This window comes from Hemitrygon akajei, chromosome 16, assembly GCF_048418815.1.
Source record: "Hemitrygon akajei chromosome 16, sHemAka1.3, whole genome shotgun sequence".
In the NCBI taxonomy this organism is placed as follows: domain Eukaryota; kingdom Metazoa; phylum Chordata; class Chondrichthyes; order Myliobatiformes; family Dasyatidae; genus Hemitrygon; species Hemitrygon akajei.
The window spans coordinates 75,432,781-75,446,882 of NC_133139.1; the positions used below are offsets into that span (position 1 = coordinate 75,432,781).

Below are 14,102 nucleotides of genomic sequence, written 5' to 3' on the forward strand. Positions count from 1 at the left end.
CAGCCCATAACCCTCCATTCCTTTCCTGTCCATATACCTATTCAATTTTACTTTAAATGACAATACCTAACCTGCCTCTACCATTTCTACTAGAAGCTCGTTCCAGACAGCTACCACTATCTGAGTAAAGACGTTCACCCTCGTGTTACTCTTAAACTTTTGCCCCCTAACTCTCAACACATGTCCTCTTGCTTGAACCTCCCCAACTCTGAATGGAAAAAAGCCTATCCATGTCAACTCCATCTATCCCCCTCATAATTTTAAATACCTCTATCAAGTCCACCCTCAACCTTCTATGCTCCAAAGAATAAAGACCTAACTTGTTCAACCTCTACCTGTAACTTAAGTGCTGAAATCCAGGTAACATTCTAGTAAATCTTCTCTGTACTCTCTCTATTTTGTTGACATCTTTCCTATAATTCGGTGACCTGAATTGTACACAAAACTCCAAATTCGGCCTTAACAATGCCTTGTACAATTTTAACATTACATCCCAACTCCTATGCTCAATGCTCTGATTTATAAAGGCCTACATACCAAAAGCATTCTTCACCACCCTATCCACATGAGATTCCATCTTCAGTGAACTATGCTCCATTTTTCCTAGACCATTCTGTTCTACTGCATTTTTCAATGCCCTACCATTTACCATTTACCAAATGTCCTATTTGGATTATTGCTACCAAGATGTAGCACCTCACACTTATCAGCATTAAACTCCATCTCCCATCGTTCAGCCCACTCTTCTAACAGGCCTAAATCGCTCTGCAAACTTTGAAAAACTACTTCATTATCGACAACGCCACCCACCTCGGTATCATCTGCATACTTACAAATCTAATTTACCACCCCATCATCCAGATCATTAATGTATATGACAAACAACATTGGACCCAGTACAGATCCCTGAGGCACACTAGTAGTCACCGGCCTCCAACCTGACAAACAGTTATCCACCACTACTCTCTGGCATCTCCCATCCAGCCACTGTTGAATTCATTTTACTACTTCAATATTCATACCTAACGATTGAAACTGCCATGCGGAACCTTGTCAAAGGCTTTGCTGAAGTCCATATAGACAACATCTGCCGCTTTACTTTCGTCAACTTTCCTCGTAAACTCTTCAGAAAATTCAATAAGGTTTGTCAAATATGACCTTCCACGCACAAATTCATGTTGACTGTTTCTAGTCAGACTCTGTCTATCCAGATAACTATATATACCATCGCTAATAATACTTTCCATATAAATACCTACCACTGACGTCAAACATACAGGGCTATAATTGCTATATTTACTCTTAGAACGCTTTTGAAACAATGGAACCACATGAGCAATGCACCAATCCTCCGGCACCTTCACCATTTCTAATAAAATTTGAAATATTTCTGTCAGAGCCCCTGCTAATTCTACACTAACCTCCCTCAAGGCCCTAGGGATATCCTGTTAGGACACGGAGATTCATCCGCTTTTATATTCCTAAAAGGCGCCAGTACTTCCTCCTCTTTAATCATCATAGTTTCCATAACTTCCTTACTTGTTTCTCTTACCTTACACAATTCAATATTCTTCTCATTAGTGAATACCAAAGAAAAGATATTGTTCAAAATCTCCCCCATCTCTTTTATTCTTTAAGAGACCAATGTTATCCCTCACTATCCTTTTGCTATTAATATAACTGTAGCAACCATTCGGATCTATTTTCACCTTACTTGCCAAAGCAACCTTGTATCTTCTTTAAGCTTTTCTAATTTCTTTCTTAAGATTCTTCTTATATTCTTTATATTCCTGGAGCACCTCATTTACTCCTTGCTGCCTACATGTATTGTAGATATCTCTCTTTTTCTTAACTAAGTTTCCAATATCCCTTGAAAACCATGGCACTCTCAAACTTTTAACCTTTCCTTTCAACCTAACAGGAACATAAAGATTCTCTACCCTTAAAATTTCACCTTTAAATGACCTCCATTTCTCTATTACATCTTTCCCATAAAACAAATTGTCCCAATCCACTCCTTCTAAATCCTTTCGCATCTCCTTAAAGTTAGCATTTCTCCAATCAAAAATCTCAACCCTGGGACCAGTCCTATCCTTCTTCATAATTACATTGTAACTAATGGCAATTGTGATCACTGGACCCGAAGTGCTCCCCAACACATACCACTTTCACCTGACCTATTTCATAAGATCCAACTCTGCTTCTTCTCTAGTTGGTGCCTCTATGTATTGCTGCAAAACAAAAGTATCCCGCACACATTTTATAAACTCTAAACCACCCATCCCTTTTACAGTATGGGATTTCCAGTCTATGTGTGGAAAATTAAAATCTCCCACAATCACAACCCTGTGCTTACTACAGATATCTGCTATCCCCTTGCAAATTTGCTCCTCCAATTCTCGCTCCCCATTAGGTGGTCTATAATACACCCCTATAAGTTTTACTACACCTTCCCATTCCTCAGATCCACCCAAATAGTCTCCTTAGACGAGCCCTCTAATCTATCCTGCCAGAAACTTTATACTTTAAATGGCTTAGTACGTTTGCGGATGACAGCAAGATGGGGGGGGGGGGGATGTAGTGGACAACTAGGAAGAATATCAGAGCTCTCAGCGGGATCTGAACCTGCTGAAAAATGGGCTAAAAAATGCTACATCGAACTTATTCCAAACAAGTGCGAGGTGCTGTATTTGGTTAAGATAAACTAGGGTAGGACCTCCACAGTGAACGCTCGTGCACTGAGATGCGTTGTAGAACCAGGATATATGGGAATACAGGTCCATAATTTATTGAAACTTGCCTTACAAGCAGATAGGGTCGGAAAGAAATCTTTTGTCACATTGGTCTTCATAAATCAAAATATTGCATACAGCAGATGGAATATTATGTGAAGTTGTATAAGACGTTGGTGAGCTCTAATTTGGATTATTGTGTGCAATCTTGGTTACCTACCTACAGGAAAGATGTCGCTAAGGTTGAATGAGTACAGAGAAAATTTACAAGGATGGTGCCAGACTGGAGCACCTGAGTTAGAGGAAAGTTCGATAGGTTAGGATTATATTCGATAGAAGTTAAATGATGGAGGGGAAATTTCATAAAGACGTGCTAAACTATGAGTGGTATAGATAAGGTAAATGCCAGCAGGGTTTTTCCAATCAGTTTGGGTGGGTGTACAACTAATGGTCATTGGTTAAGGATGGAAGGTGAAATGCTGAGCGAAAAATTAGGAAAATTCTTCACTCAGAGTGGCGTGAGCATATGGGAGGTGCTGCTAGCGCAGGTGGTGCATGCGAGCTCGGCTTAAACATTTAAAGGAGGTTTGAATAGGCACCTGTATGGTAGGAGTATACAGAGCTATAGTCCCCATACAGTTGGATGGTTCTACACGGATTAGCTCGGTGAAGGGCTTGTTCCTGTGTTGTACTCTATGACTCTATTACAGGAGTGCTGGTTTCAGATCCATATATCGATTGTTGAGATTGGTTGCTCTACCCACCCTTTGGCTCACAAAATGAATATTGCTGGCAGAATAGCAGCCAGTGGTAACATGCAGTCAAAAGTGGAGGCTGATAAGTCAATCATCAAGTCACTTAGTCAAGGCATATGCCGCTTTGATGCAGGAGGGAGAGTTAGTCCTGAAGACGGATGGAATAGTTTGGAGGTGTTTGATGTTCAGATATTTACTGAAATGTAACTTGGAAAATGATAATGTTCGAATAAACTGATGTGGATTTATGTACAGGTCATTGAAAGCCAAAAGCATGTCCACCAAGTTATTAAGAAAGGAAAAGGGTATCCTTGTTTCTATTCTGAAGAAGTTTGAATGCAGCAGTAAGTAGTTGATACATTAGCTGGAGTATTGTGAACAGTCTTGTTCTATTAAAATATGAATTTACTTACCACAGAATGAGACAATGAAGGTTCAAAACAACTGGTGCAGAGTAGCGGTTTTGCTAAAAGAGGCGACTGTGAATATTATCCTCAAATTTAGAAGAATGAAAGCTCTTGATGAAAACTGGTGAAGTTGCATGTAATAGACAGAGGGAAATCGCTCTGAAACAAAAGCATTCGATTATTATTATACAGCCCCCACATATCAACTTATAAGTAATGATAAATAGTATTTACTAAACGGAGGGCGGCATTTCGATTCTGTGCACTTACCAAGAAAGAGCTGTATGCCAAAGTCATGATTGGAGCAGTCATCGCCATCTCCACTTGGAAGGGACAAATGCCAGATGCCAAGTCAAGCATTTTTACGTGAAAGTAACAAATGCATCAGATCACAGAAGGGAGAAGCAACGGAAAGTCTATCAGACTGAGTGGATATTTCTGTTGTAGTGATGATAATAAGTGCTACAGACCTAGCATTGCATGGGCATAAATTCCGTACACCATTTCACCATTCAGTGGCCTTTGCTGAGAATATGCCCAGTACTATCTACAGATTCTGTGAAAACAAAACAGACCCTGCCTGCATATGCTGGTCTTCTAGCTGCACCATGGACTGAAGCATGAGTATAGAAATAAAGCAGAGATTGAATTTGGCGTCCTATTAATAATACTGTTTTTCTTGTTCTTTTATTTAGAAATTGGATGGAAGGGGAACCAAATGATGATAAAAACGCCGAGGACTGTGCGGAGATACTTGTCGGTGGAAAATGGAATGATTTGGCATGTGATGAAAGCCAACAATGGATCTGTGAGCGATCTGCATTGATTCCTCCTTAAATATAGCCATTGGCACCAAGAGAGCAATGACCCAGTTTGTCAATATTGAATATGATATACAGATGTTACGTGGTATAAGCACACATTTTACTCTATCCGAATAGTGCTAATGTTTAAAAAGTATTCCAGTCACTCATTCGTGTCCTTTACTGTAGTGTCTTCATTTCGAAATTCCATGTTTGTCACTTTTTTTTACTCCAGCTGTAATGTATTTAGATCATGACTATAATGAAAGTATAAAAGTATTCACCGCCTTTCAAAAACCAATTGGAAACTGTCTCCAGGGTTTAAATTTTCTAATAACTGGAGGTGCTCCAGCTTCCTCTGTGAACCCTTTGAGCTTGAAAATGTGCTTTACAGAAAAAGTGGCTGCTTTACACGGGAAGGAGATACGCATCCCTGATTAATTGAGAGGGAAACAGACAAATATGCATAATGAAAGAGTACTGACGGAATGCATTTGGGACAAGCGACAAGGCAGAGAAATTTGCAGTCAACTAGAAACTTTTTTTTTATTATCAGTGACATACGACGTGATTATTTCCATTTTGAGCCAGAAGTCAGTACAAGACATAAAAGTCTGTAAGTTACGCAATTAAATTCTGCAATAAAATTATGAGGAAATGTTCAAGTGCAAGGATTCAAACGTTCAAAGGTTCATTTATTATCCAAACTTGTACAAACATTTGTAAATATGTACAACTCTGAAATTTGTCAGGTTTTCGTATCTGCTCAGATGTCTGATGGTAGAGGGTAAGAACTTGTTACTACATCGCTAGGTATACGTCTTCAGCCTCCTGTAATCCTCTGGATGATAATAACGAGAAGATGACATATAAACATAACATATACCCATATAACAAATACAGCACAGAAACAGGCCATCTCATTCCTTCTAGTCCGTACCGAACTCTTACTTTCACCTTGTCCCACCTACCTGCACTCAGCCCATAACCCTCAATTCCTTTCTTGTCCATATACCTATCCTTTTTTTTTAAAGACAAAATCGAACCGGCCTCTACCACTTCTACTGGAAGCTCGTTCCACACAACTACCACACTCGAAGTAAAGAAATTCCCCTCGTGTTACCCCTAAACTTTTGCCCCTTAACTCTCAACCCATGACCTCTTGTTTGAATCTCCCCTACTCTCAATGGAAAAAACCTATCCGCGTCAACTCTATCTATACCCCTCATAATTTTAAATACCTCTATCGTCCTCCCCCCCACTTCAACCTTCTGTGCTCCAAAGAATAAAGACCTAACTTGTTCAACCTTTCTCTGTAACTTAGGTGCTGAAACCCAGTTAACATTCTAGTAAATCTCCTCTGTACTCTCTCTATTTTGTTCACATATTTCCTATAATTCGGTGACCAGAACTGTACACAATACTCGAAATTTGGCCTCACCAATGCCTTGTACAATTTTAACATTACATCCCAACTCCTATACTCAATGCTCTGATTTATAAAGGTCAGCATACCAAAAGCTCGTTCACCACCCTATCCATATGAGATTCCACCTTCAGGGAACTATGCACCATTATTCCTTGATCACTCAGTTCTACTGCATTCCCCTATACCTTACTATTTACCATGTATGTCCTATTTTGATTAGTCCTACCAAAGTGTAGCACCTCACACTTATCAGCATTAAACTTCGTCTGCCTTCGTTCAACCCTGTCTTCTAACTGGCCTAAATATCTCTGCAATCTTTAAAAACCTAAATCACTAGCCACAACGCCACCACTCTTAGTATCATCTGTACACTTACTAAACCAATTTACCACCCCATCATCCAGACCATTAATGTATATGACAAAGTGCATTGGAGCCAGTACAGATCCCTAGAGGCACACCACTAGTCATCGGCCTCCAACCTGACAAACAGTTATCCACCAGTACTCTCTGGCATCTTTCATTCAGCCACTATTGAATTCCTTTTACTACTTCAATATTAATACCTAAAGATTGAATCTTCCTAACTAACCTTCCGTGTGTAACCTTGTCAGAGCCCTTACTGAAGTCCATATAGACAATAAGAACTGCTTTACCCTCGTCAACTTTCCTAGTAACCTCTTCAAAAAATTCAATAAGTTTGTCAAACAGGACCTTCCACGCACACATCCATGTTGACTGTTCTTAATCAGACACTGTCTATCCAGATAATTATATATACCATCTCTAAGAATACTTTCCATTAATTTACCTGGCACTGACGTCAAACCTGCAGGCTGATAATTGCAAGGTTTACTCTTAGAACCCTGTTTATAAAATGCAACCATATGAGCAATACGCCAAAACTACGGCACCATCCCGGTTTCCAATGACATTTGAAATATTTCTGTCAGAGCCCCTGGTATTTCTACACTAACTTCCTTCAAGGTCCTAGGGAATATCCTGTCAGGTTCCGGACACTTATCCACTTTTATATTCTTTAAAAGCGCCAGTACTTCCTCTTTTTTAAACATCATAGTTTCCATAACTACCCTACTTGTTTCCCTTACCATGTTGTGTCCTGGATGTGAAGGCCCTTCATAATGAATGTGACTTTCTTGAGCAAAAGACACTTAAACATGTTCTCGGCAGTGGAAATCGTTGCACCCTGATACAGCAGGGTAAGTTTGTATTCCTCCTCATCTTCTTGCGATCCCGTTTATGGATGGCCCCTTACCATTCAGATTACTCGCTGCCTTACATCTAGACGAATTTGTAATTCTTTGGCCATAGAGCAAATCTGCTCAAACTTTGCAAGTTTTCGAGGAAGAATATGTTCGTATATCTCCAATCAAAGTAAGTCAAGTTAGACAGTGATTAAAATAATCGGACTGATTGTGTTTATCTACTATCCAAGAATAACAAGAAATGCAAGGTGTACTGGAAATTGCAATATGTACTTGCCTCACGGTCCGAGCGTTGCTTGCAATTTCGATCCCGGGCATGAAAGTTCTGATTCGATTGGAGTGTTGTAGGGGAAGTAAGCACGGATATAGTTAGGACTCGAAGTATAGCTATCTGGACTATTTGAAAAAAAAAAATGAGGATTGCCTTGGAACAAAAGTGACTGGCTGGATATGTAACTGAGTAAATTAGGAAATATATTGAAGCTGTTATTAGATAGGAACTAATTCCCTTTGCAGAAAGACGATGAAGCAGGTGATATGTTTCAAATAGAAAACACTTCTTTTTCAACCAAATGTGCTGTGAAATTTGTTGTCCTGATGCAGGGTACACGATGCAGAAACCTTTACAGCATTTGAACAACAGAAGGCGTGTTCCTGAGGAGCCGGGGCATTTAAGAATAGATATCTAGCGTTAACACATTGTATTAAACTGGGCTATATTATATTTCAACAAACAGAAACAACTTGGACTGGATGCCAGACCAATGCATCTTCAATGGTCCTTGCGGCTCCAGGATATTTCAAAATACTTTTGATTTCTGATGCATTGAGAATCCCAAACCTCCAGTGCTATTTGGAAACCACCTCTTCTTTCTTCAAGGATTGGGATAGTTCTTAAATAGTTTTTAATCCCGTATACCTTAGGTACAAAATAGACTGAAATTGGGGTGTGTGACTCCGAGTGGTGGGAAGTCCGGCTTCTCTCAACCCGTTTGCCCCATCCGCCATTTGCTGTTTTTTTTTTCTCTGACGGCAAATAATGACAAAAATCTGTCAATGTAAACTACAAATAAAGCATATCGTACAGATCCTCAGCTTTAATGAACGTCTGTGTGTATGCTGTTCTATAATATTGTTGCCCAACATTGGAATACGTTGATAATTAGGCCCGTATAAAATCTCAAAAAGGATCATCTTCCACTGAAAATTAATGACATTCCCAATGCCATCTTTACAACATAACGCACTTCTTCCCTCTGATGTTCTCCCACTTTTGTGCGACCATTTTATAATCAACTCAAACTTTAAGTTCCTTTTTTACTGCTGACCGTATTCTTTTTTTCAACTTTTTTTATTGTTTTCAGATAATTACAGAAAGAAGGGAAAAAAAAGAATACCCTTCCCCCATCCCCTTAGCCCCTCCCCGCTAACATCCCTATAGAAAAAGAAAGAAAGAAAGAAAGAAAGAAAGAAAGAAAGAGTGCCTGGATATCGGAAGATCCCAACATGCTCCATGGAGTTCGTAATAACTTTAGTATATATATTTATTTATTTCCCCAAATAACCAATTATTTCATCTTCAGAGCACCTATATTTTAATCCTGTCTTTTGTAAATAAGGGCGCCAAATTTTCAAAAATGTTTCATATTTATCTCTTAAATTATAAGTAATTTTTTCAAGTGGAATACAGCTGGAAATGTCATTCTTCCAACGAATTATACTTAAGTATGCATCCGATTTCCAAGTAACTGCAATAGCCTTATTGGCTACTGCCAGTGCAATTTTTATAAATTCTTTCTGATATTTATTCAATTTGTGTTTCGATTTTATCCCTTCAATATCGCCTAATAAAAATAATATTGGATTATGTGGAATTTGTTCCAATAATTTGTTCCAATAAAACTCTTAAATTTGTCCAAAAAGGCTGAATTTTAGAACTGTTTCCGATGTAACCAAGAAATTGGTACTATTTTACATTCTGCTGACCGTATTCTTCATAAAGGATCAATGATATCTCGTGTTTCTGAATCTCGGGTCTCGATGTGTTTCTTTAAACCATTCAGGAGTATACAGTGAAACATTTGCTGTATCTATTGACTATTTGCAGTGTATTACTTTTATCTGTTTATGCTGAATCCAGCCACCCTGCATTAATTCGTGCTACAGGCAGTGGCTCTTTTCTATAGCCAGCATTCAGTTTAACACACAACTGCGTTTAACAAATAGCATCATGCACTTGTAGAATAAGGTTCTTAAGTCCAGTTCTACAAAGGAATATAAATAGGTAATTTTCTCGTTATTGAAATGACAAGTTAATGACACGAACATCCAAGGAGATCCCAAAATCTTCTCATTCTGTTACAACCACAAGATATTCTACATATACTGCAAATTCAGTATAACACACCCAAAATCCTATAGAAATTCATCACTCAGGCAGTGTCTATAGAAAGGAATAAATATCCGAAGTTTTACAATGAGGTCTTACAACAGCGCTGAAAATAAAGGGGTAAGAACCCAGAATGAGATGGTATCCGAGGGGAAAGGTCTATAACGCAGACAGATGATAAGTGAAACCAGATGAGAGGGGAATAGTAGGTTTGGGGAGTGTGGGTAGCAATTGAGAAGCTGGGACTAGATAGATACAACATATAAAAGGGCTTAAGAAGGAGTCAGATAGGAAAGGAGAGTTGTTCATAGGGCGAAAAGAAAGAGGAGGGGCATTAGGGGGTTGTGTTATACAGTTGAGAAAAAGATAATAGGTAAAAGGGGTGTCAGAATGCGGAATGCTCAAAGAAACGTTAGGAGGGAGATAAAAGTACAAGAATTTAGAGGCATCAGTGTTCATGCCATCATGTTGGAGGCTACTAAGACGGAATATGAGGTGTTGTTTCTCCATTGACAGAGTGGCCTCATAGTTCCAGTAGAAGAAGCCTTTGACCTACATTGTAATAATGGCAATGTGCAGTGGTATAAAAATGGTTAAACATAGAGAATCCCTGCTGTTTGCGAATGGAGCAAAGGTGCCTTCCTTTTCATTTCTGATGAAGGATCGCAGTCCGAAATTTCTTTCAATAAATACTGTCTGTCCTGTTAAGTTGTTGCGGCACTTTCTGTGTGTCGTTCCACTTAGATAGACATATATTACAATTCGTCCCCTAAAACCATCAGCACAAACCTCAACGTCAATCTCTCCCCACAGGGTGACCGTCTCTGCTTGCCGTCAACGGCGTTGTTTGGGGCAGGAGGGAGGATAGTGACATTCTCCTCTTTCTCACCATTCTCTTCTTTATTTGAGAAGCTTCCGTTTGGATCCTCAGTGGGACCATGCATGGAGAACCAGGTGTATTGATTGAACTCCAATCATACAGATATATAAAATGACTTGGGACTAGTACAGATGTTATTCATAGCATTAATTTCTACTTTGAACAGATAACATGTGCCGATAAATTAAGACTACACCATTATGACTGGGGTTGGGAAGAACAATTTGTGAAAACACTGCGACAAATGAATGTAGTGGGGATTCGAGTGGAGGCTGCTGTGAAGCTCTTTCTATCGGTGAAAATCACCCTACCTGAGGAATCTAGTCCAGTCGTAGAGTTCTCTGGTTAATATTACGCTCTCGCTTGTTCGGCCTGAATCTCTCAATTACCAAATGTGCACTCAGATTCAGCGACTGATTCTGGATTTCCCTCCAGTTAGCATAAATTTCTATCCCTTATTTATGAAAAAATGACATACACCGGGAAATTCTTCAGTGGGTCAAGATGGAATTCCGTTCAATAACACCTATTGTCGCGTTGAATATTTTGGTATGTAAACTTAGCAAACTAAGTTTTCTTCTTTGAAATTGATCCGTGCAATGGGATGTGTGCGACAATATTTGTCGAGCAGTTATAAGAAATGTGTTGAACATTGTTTAAGGTTAATTTCTGTTCAACAATTGAGTTCCTTAAGCAAAGGATATAAGGTTGAGTGGCGGGAATGAAGACATAAAATAATTTTTTTCTTCTAATGTTGAAACGCTTCGGACTCAACACACAGAGAAGAATGTTCGAAATACTATGTTGTTCGTTGGAGAGCATCAACAGTTTGCCGTTGTTGTTTTTTTCAATAATCCCAGTGACTCTATAAGTGTAAAAATAATGCTAATCATTTTTGCCTCTTTAGCGGTGTTTAAACGCATAAAGTCGGTTAATCTGGCTGCATATAGTCTGAAATCTTGATCTGGCCAAAGAAGAGAACAGAGTAAAAAGGTACAGTATACCGAAACAAAGCAAACTTCAGAAATCTAATTGCTTTTGGTCAGGTTGGTTTATTTTAGTTACTTGTCTGGGTTTCATTAAAACCTCCAGATCGATGAAAAATACCCCAGAGAAAACATTATCAGGAAATCCTGTTCTATCGGTAGGTAAGGATCTGACGGTAAGAGCTGCCACATGTCCACAATTTTAATTGTTAATACTAAACCACTGTGGAACAAAGTAATACGGCAGGAAGTGATCTTGTCCGATTGTGAACGCCATGATTTTTATGTAAAATAAAGGAGTTGTGTGAAAGGACGGTTGAATCTATATTTCTAGCTGTACCTTGATATTAAGCAACACCCGGCATTTCCAGCATCTGCAGACTTCCTCGTGTTTATGAACATTGGTCTTTCCTGGGGAAGTGATTAGAAAATTTCGTAAAGTCTGACCACCTCCAAATTGCTGTGTGGGAATATTGTCAGAATAAGAGTAACGTGTTTGATGGGTACAGTGGACGACCATCAGCAACAGAAATATGAGCATGCACAATCTTCCATGCGCGGACATACTGTATCGCTCACTCCATTGTTACAATCAACCCAAATGAACACAGGTCAGTCAATAAAGAGCACTGAAAGGTGTCATATATGCGCTAGGCATTCAGCCAACTGTATCTGTGCCGACCACCATACTAATTTCAATTGCAAATCTGTCTGCACGCAGTCTTTGTACAGAATATCACCTGCTTGTCCATGTGCTTCTTGACTTCACCATCATGTTAGTTTTCACTAGTTTCTCGTGCATAGCCTTCCAAGTAACGACTACTCTGTTTAAAAGTTACTTCTAAACATACTATGGTCTCGCTTGAGAAACTTATATTGTTTTTTCCAAATTAAAACATCTTCAGTCGTCATTGCTCATCTGGCCTTCGATAGTCCGCTGTTCGGAAGAGTCCAGATCAACAAACAGCGCAGATGTAAGTGCCTAGAGCATTCCCCTCGTTATCAATACTGTGGTGCCAACACAGCGAAAATAGTTTTGGTGAGGATGGGGGAATGGGTGGGGACAACGAAATATATGACAGTAAAGTAACTTAAGACAGAGAAAAAAAAAGCAGATCTCGACCGTGCCCATATTTGGAAACAACAAACAGTGGACAAATACAGGATGAGCAGAGGGAGGACACCATAGTTTCCCATATGATTCCGTCGAACTTTTCACCTTTTACCCTTAACCCATAACCTTCAGTTGTGGTATCACCTGAAGTCAGTGGAAAAAAATTCTATTGCATTAAACCTATCAATAGGAAAGCGGCCAGTGAGTGAGTGGGCCAATGCAGGAGTGGAGATTTGAGGCTTTGACTCGAGAGATTCTGGCAGTTTTAACAATTGGTCTGTGCAATCAAGTCAATCATGATTTGAATAGCTCAGCAGAAAGCAGCTGATTGGGCAATCGTGGTCAGGTGACCAAGCAGTTTGAAAAGCTCAAACAAATAAATAGAGGAGTAGCTCAAGCGGAGCGGCCTGTGGAAAGCGGCCAGTGAGTCAGTTGGCCAATGAAGGAGTGGAGATTTGAGGCTTTGATAACAAGAGGCGGTGGACGAGCTTGTTCCCAGTTAGTCTTTACAATGCCTCATGAAACGGTGATGTGCCTCTCCTGTGAGATGTGGCAGTCTTGGGGGAACTCCACTCTCCCGCAGAATCACATCTGCCAGAAGTGCTTGCGTCTGGGCGATCGGGAAGACCGTGTGAGGAATCTGGTGCAGCAACTGTATGGCCTACGACTCATAAGGGAGAATGAGGCAGTCATAAATGAGAGCTACAGGGAGGTACTCACACCTTGGCTGCCGGAAGCAGGTCGTTGGATGACATTCCGAGGGAGGAAAGCGAAGGAGAGTAGACATGTAGTGCAGAGCACACCTGTAACCATTCCGGTGAATAATAAGTTTACCGTGCTAGATGATGTTGGCGAGGACGACCGACCAGGTGTGACCGACGGTGGCAGGGCCTCTGGCATTGAGTCTGACCCTGTGGTGCAGAAAGATGGAACAGAGGAGAGGAGACTCTATAGTCAGTGGAGCAGGCAGAAGATTTTGTGGACATGAGAAGGAAAACGGCATGGTTTGCTGCCTCCCGGGTGCCAGGGTCCGGGATGTCTCTGACTAGGTGCATGAAATCCTGGTACGAGAAGGAAAGCAACCAGAAGTCGTGATACATTTTGGGGCCAACGACATAGGCAAGAAGAGGGATGAGGTCCTTAAGTGTGAGTTTCGGGAACTAGGCAGAAGGCTGACGAACAGGACCTCAAGGGTGGCGTTCACAGGATTGCTGCCAGTGCTACGTGATAGAAATGGAAGGATTGGAGGAGATGACAGTTGAATGCGTGGCAGAAGAGTTGGTGCAGGGGGCAGGGTTTTAGATTTTTGGACCATTGGGATATCTTCTGGGGAAGGTGGGACCTGTACAGATTGGACGGGTTGCACGAGAACTCGAGGGGG

General features: G+C 40.2%; 1 protein-coding gene across 3 annotated transcripts in view; it reads left to right on the forward strand.

Annotated features, from left to right (window-relative positions):
• Positions 1–8,453, forward strand: part of LOC140740193 (CD209 antigen-like protein C) — a 49,020-nt gene extending 40,567 nt beyond the window's left edge. For all 3 annotated transcript variants that reach the window (XM_073069207.1, XM_073069206.1, XM_073069208.1), the window contains one exon: positions 4,590–8,453. In XM_073069207.1, the coding sequence (XP_072925308.1) occupies positions 4,590–4,731 (142 nt within the window). In that variant the 3' untranslated portion in view covers positions 4,732–8,453. The remainder of the gene's footprint in view (positions 1–4,589) is intronic.
• Positions 8,454–14,102: the final 5,649 nt, after the last annotated feature.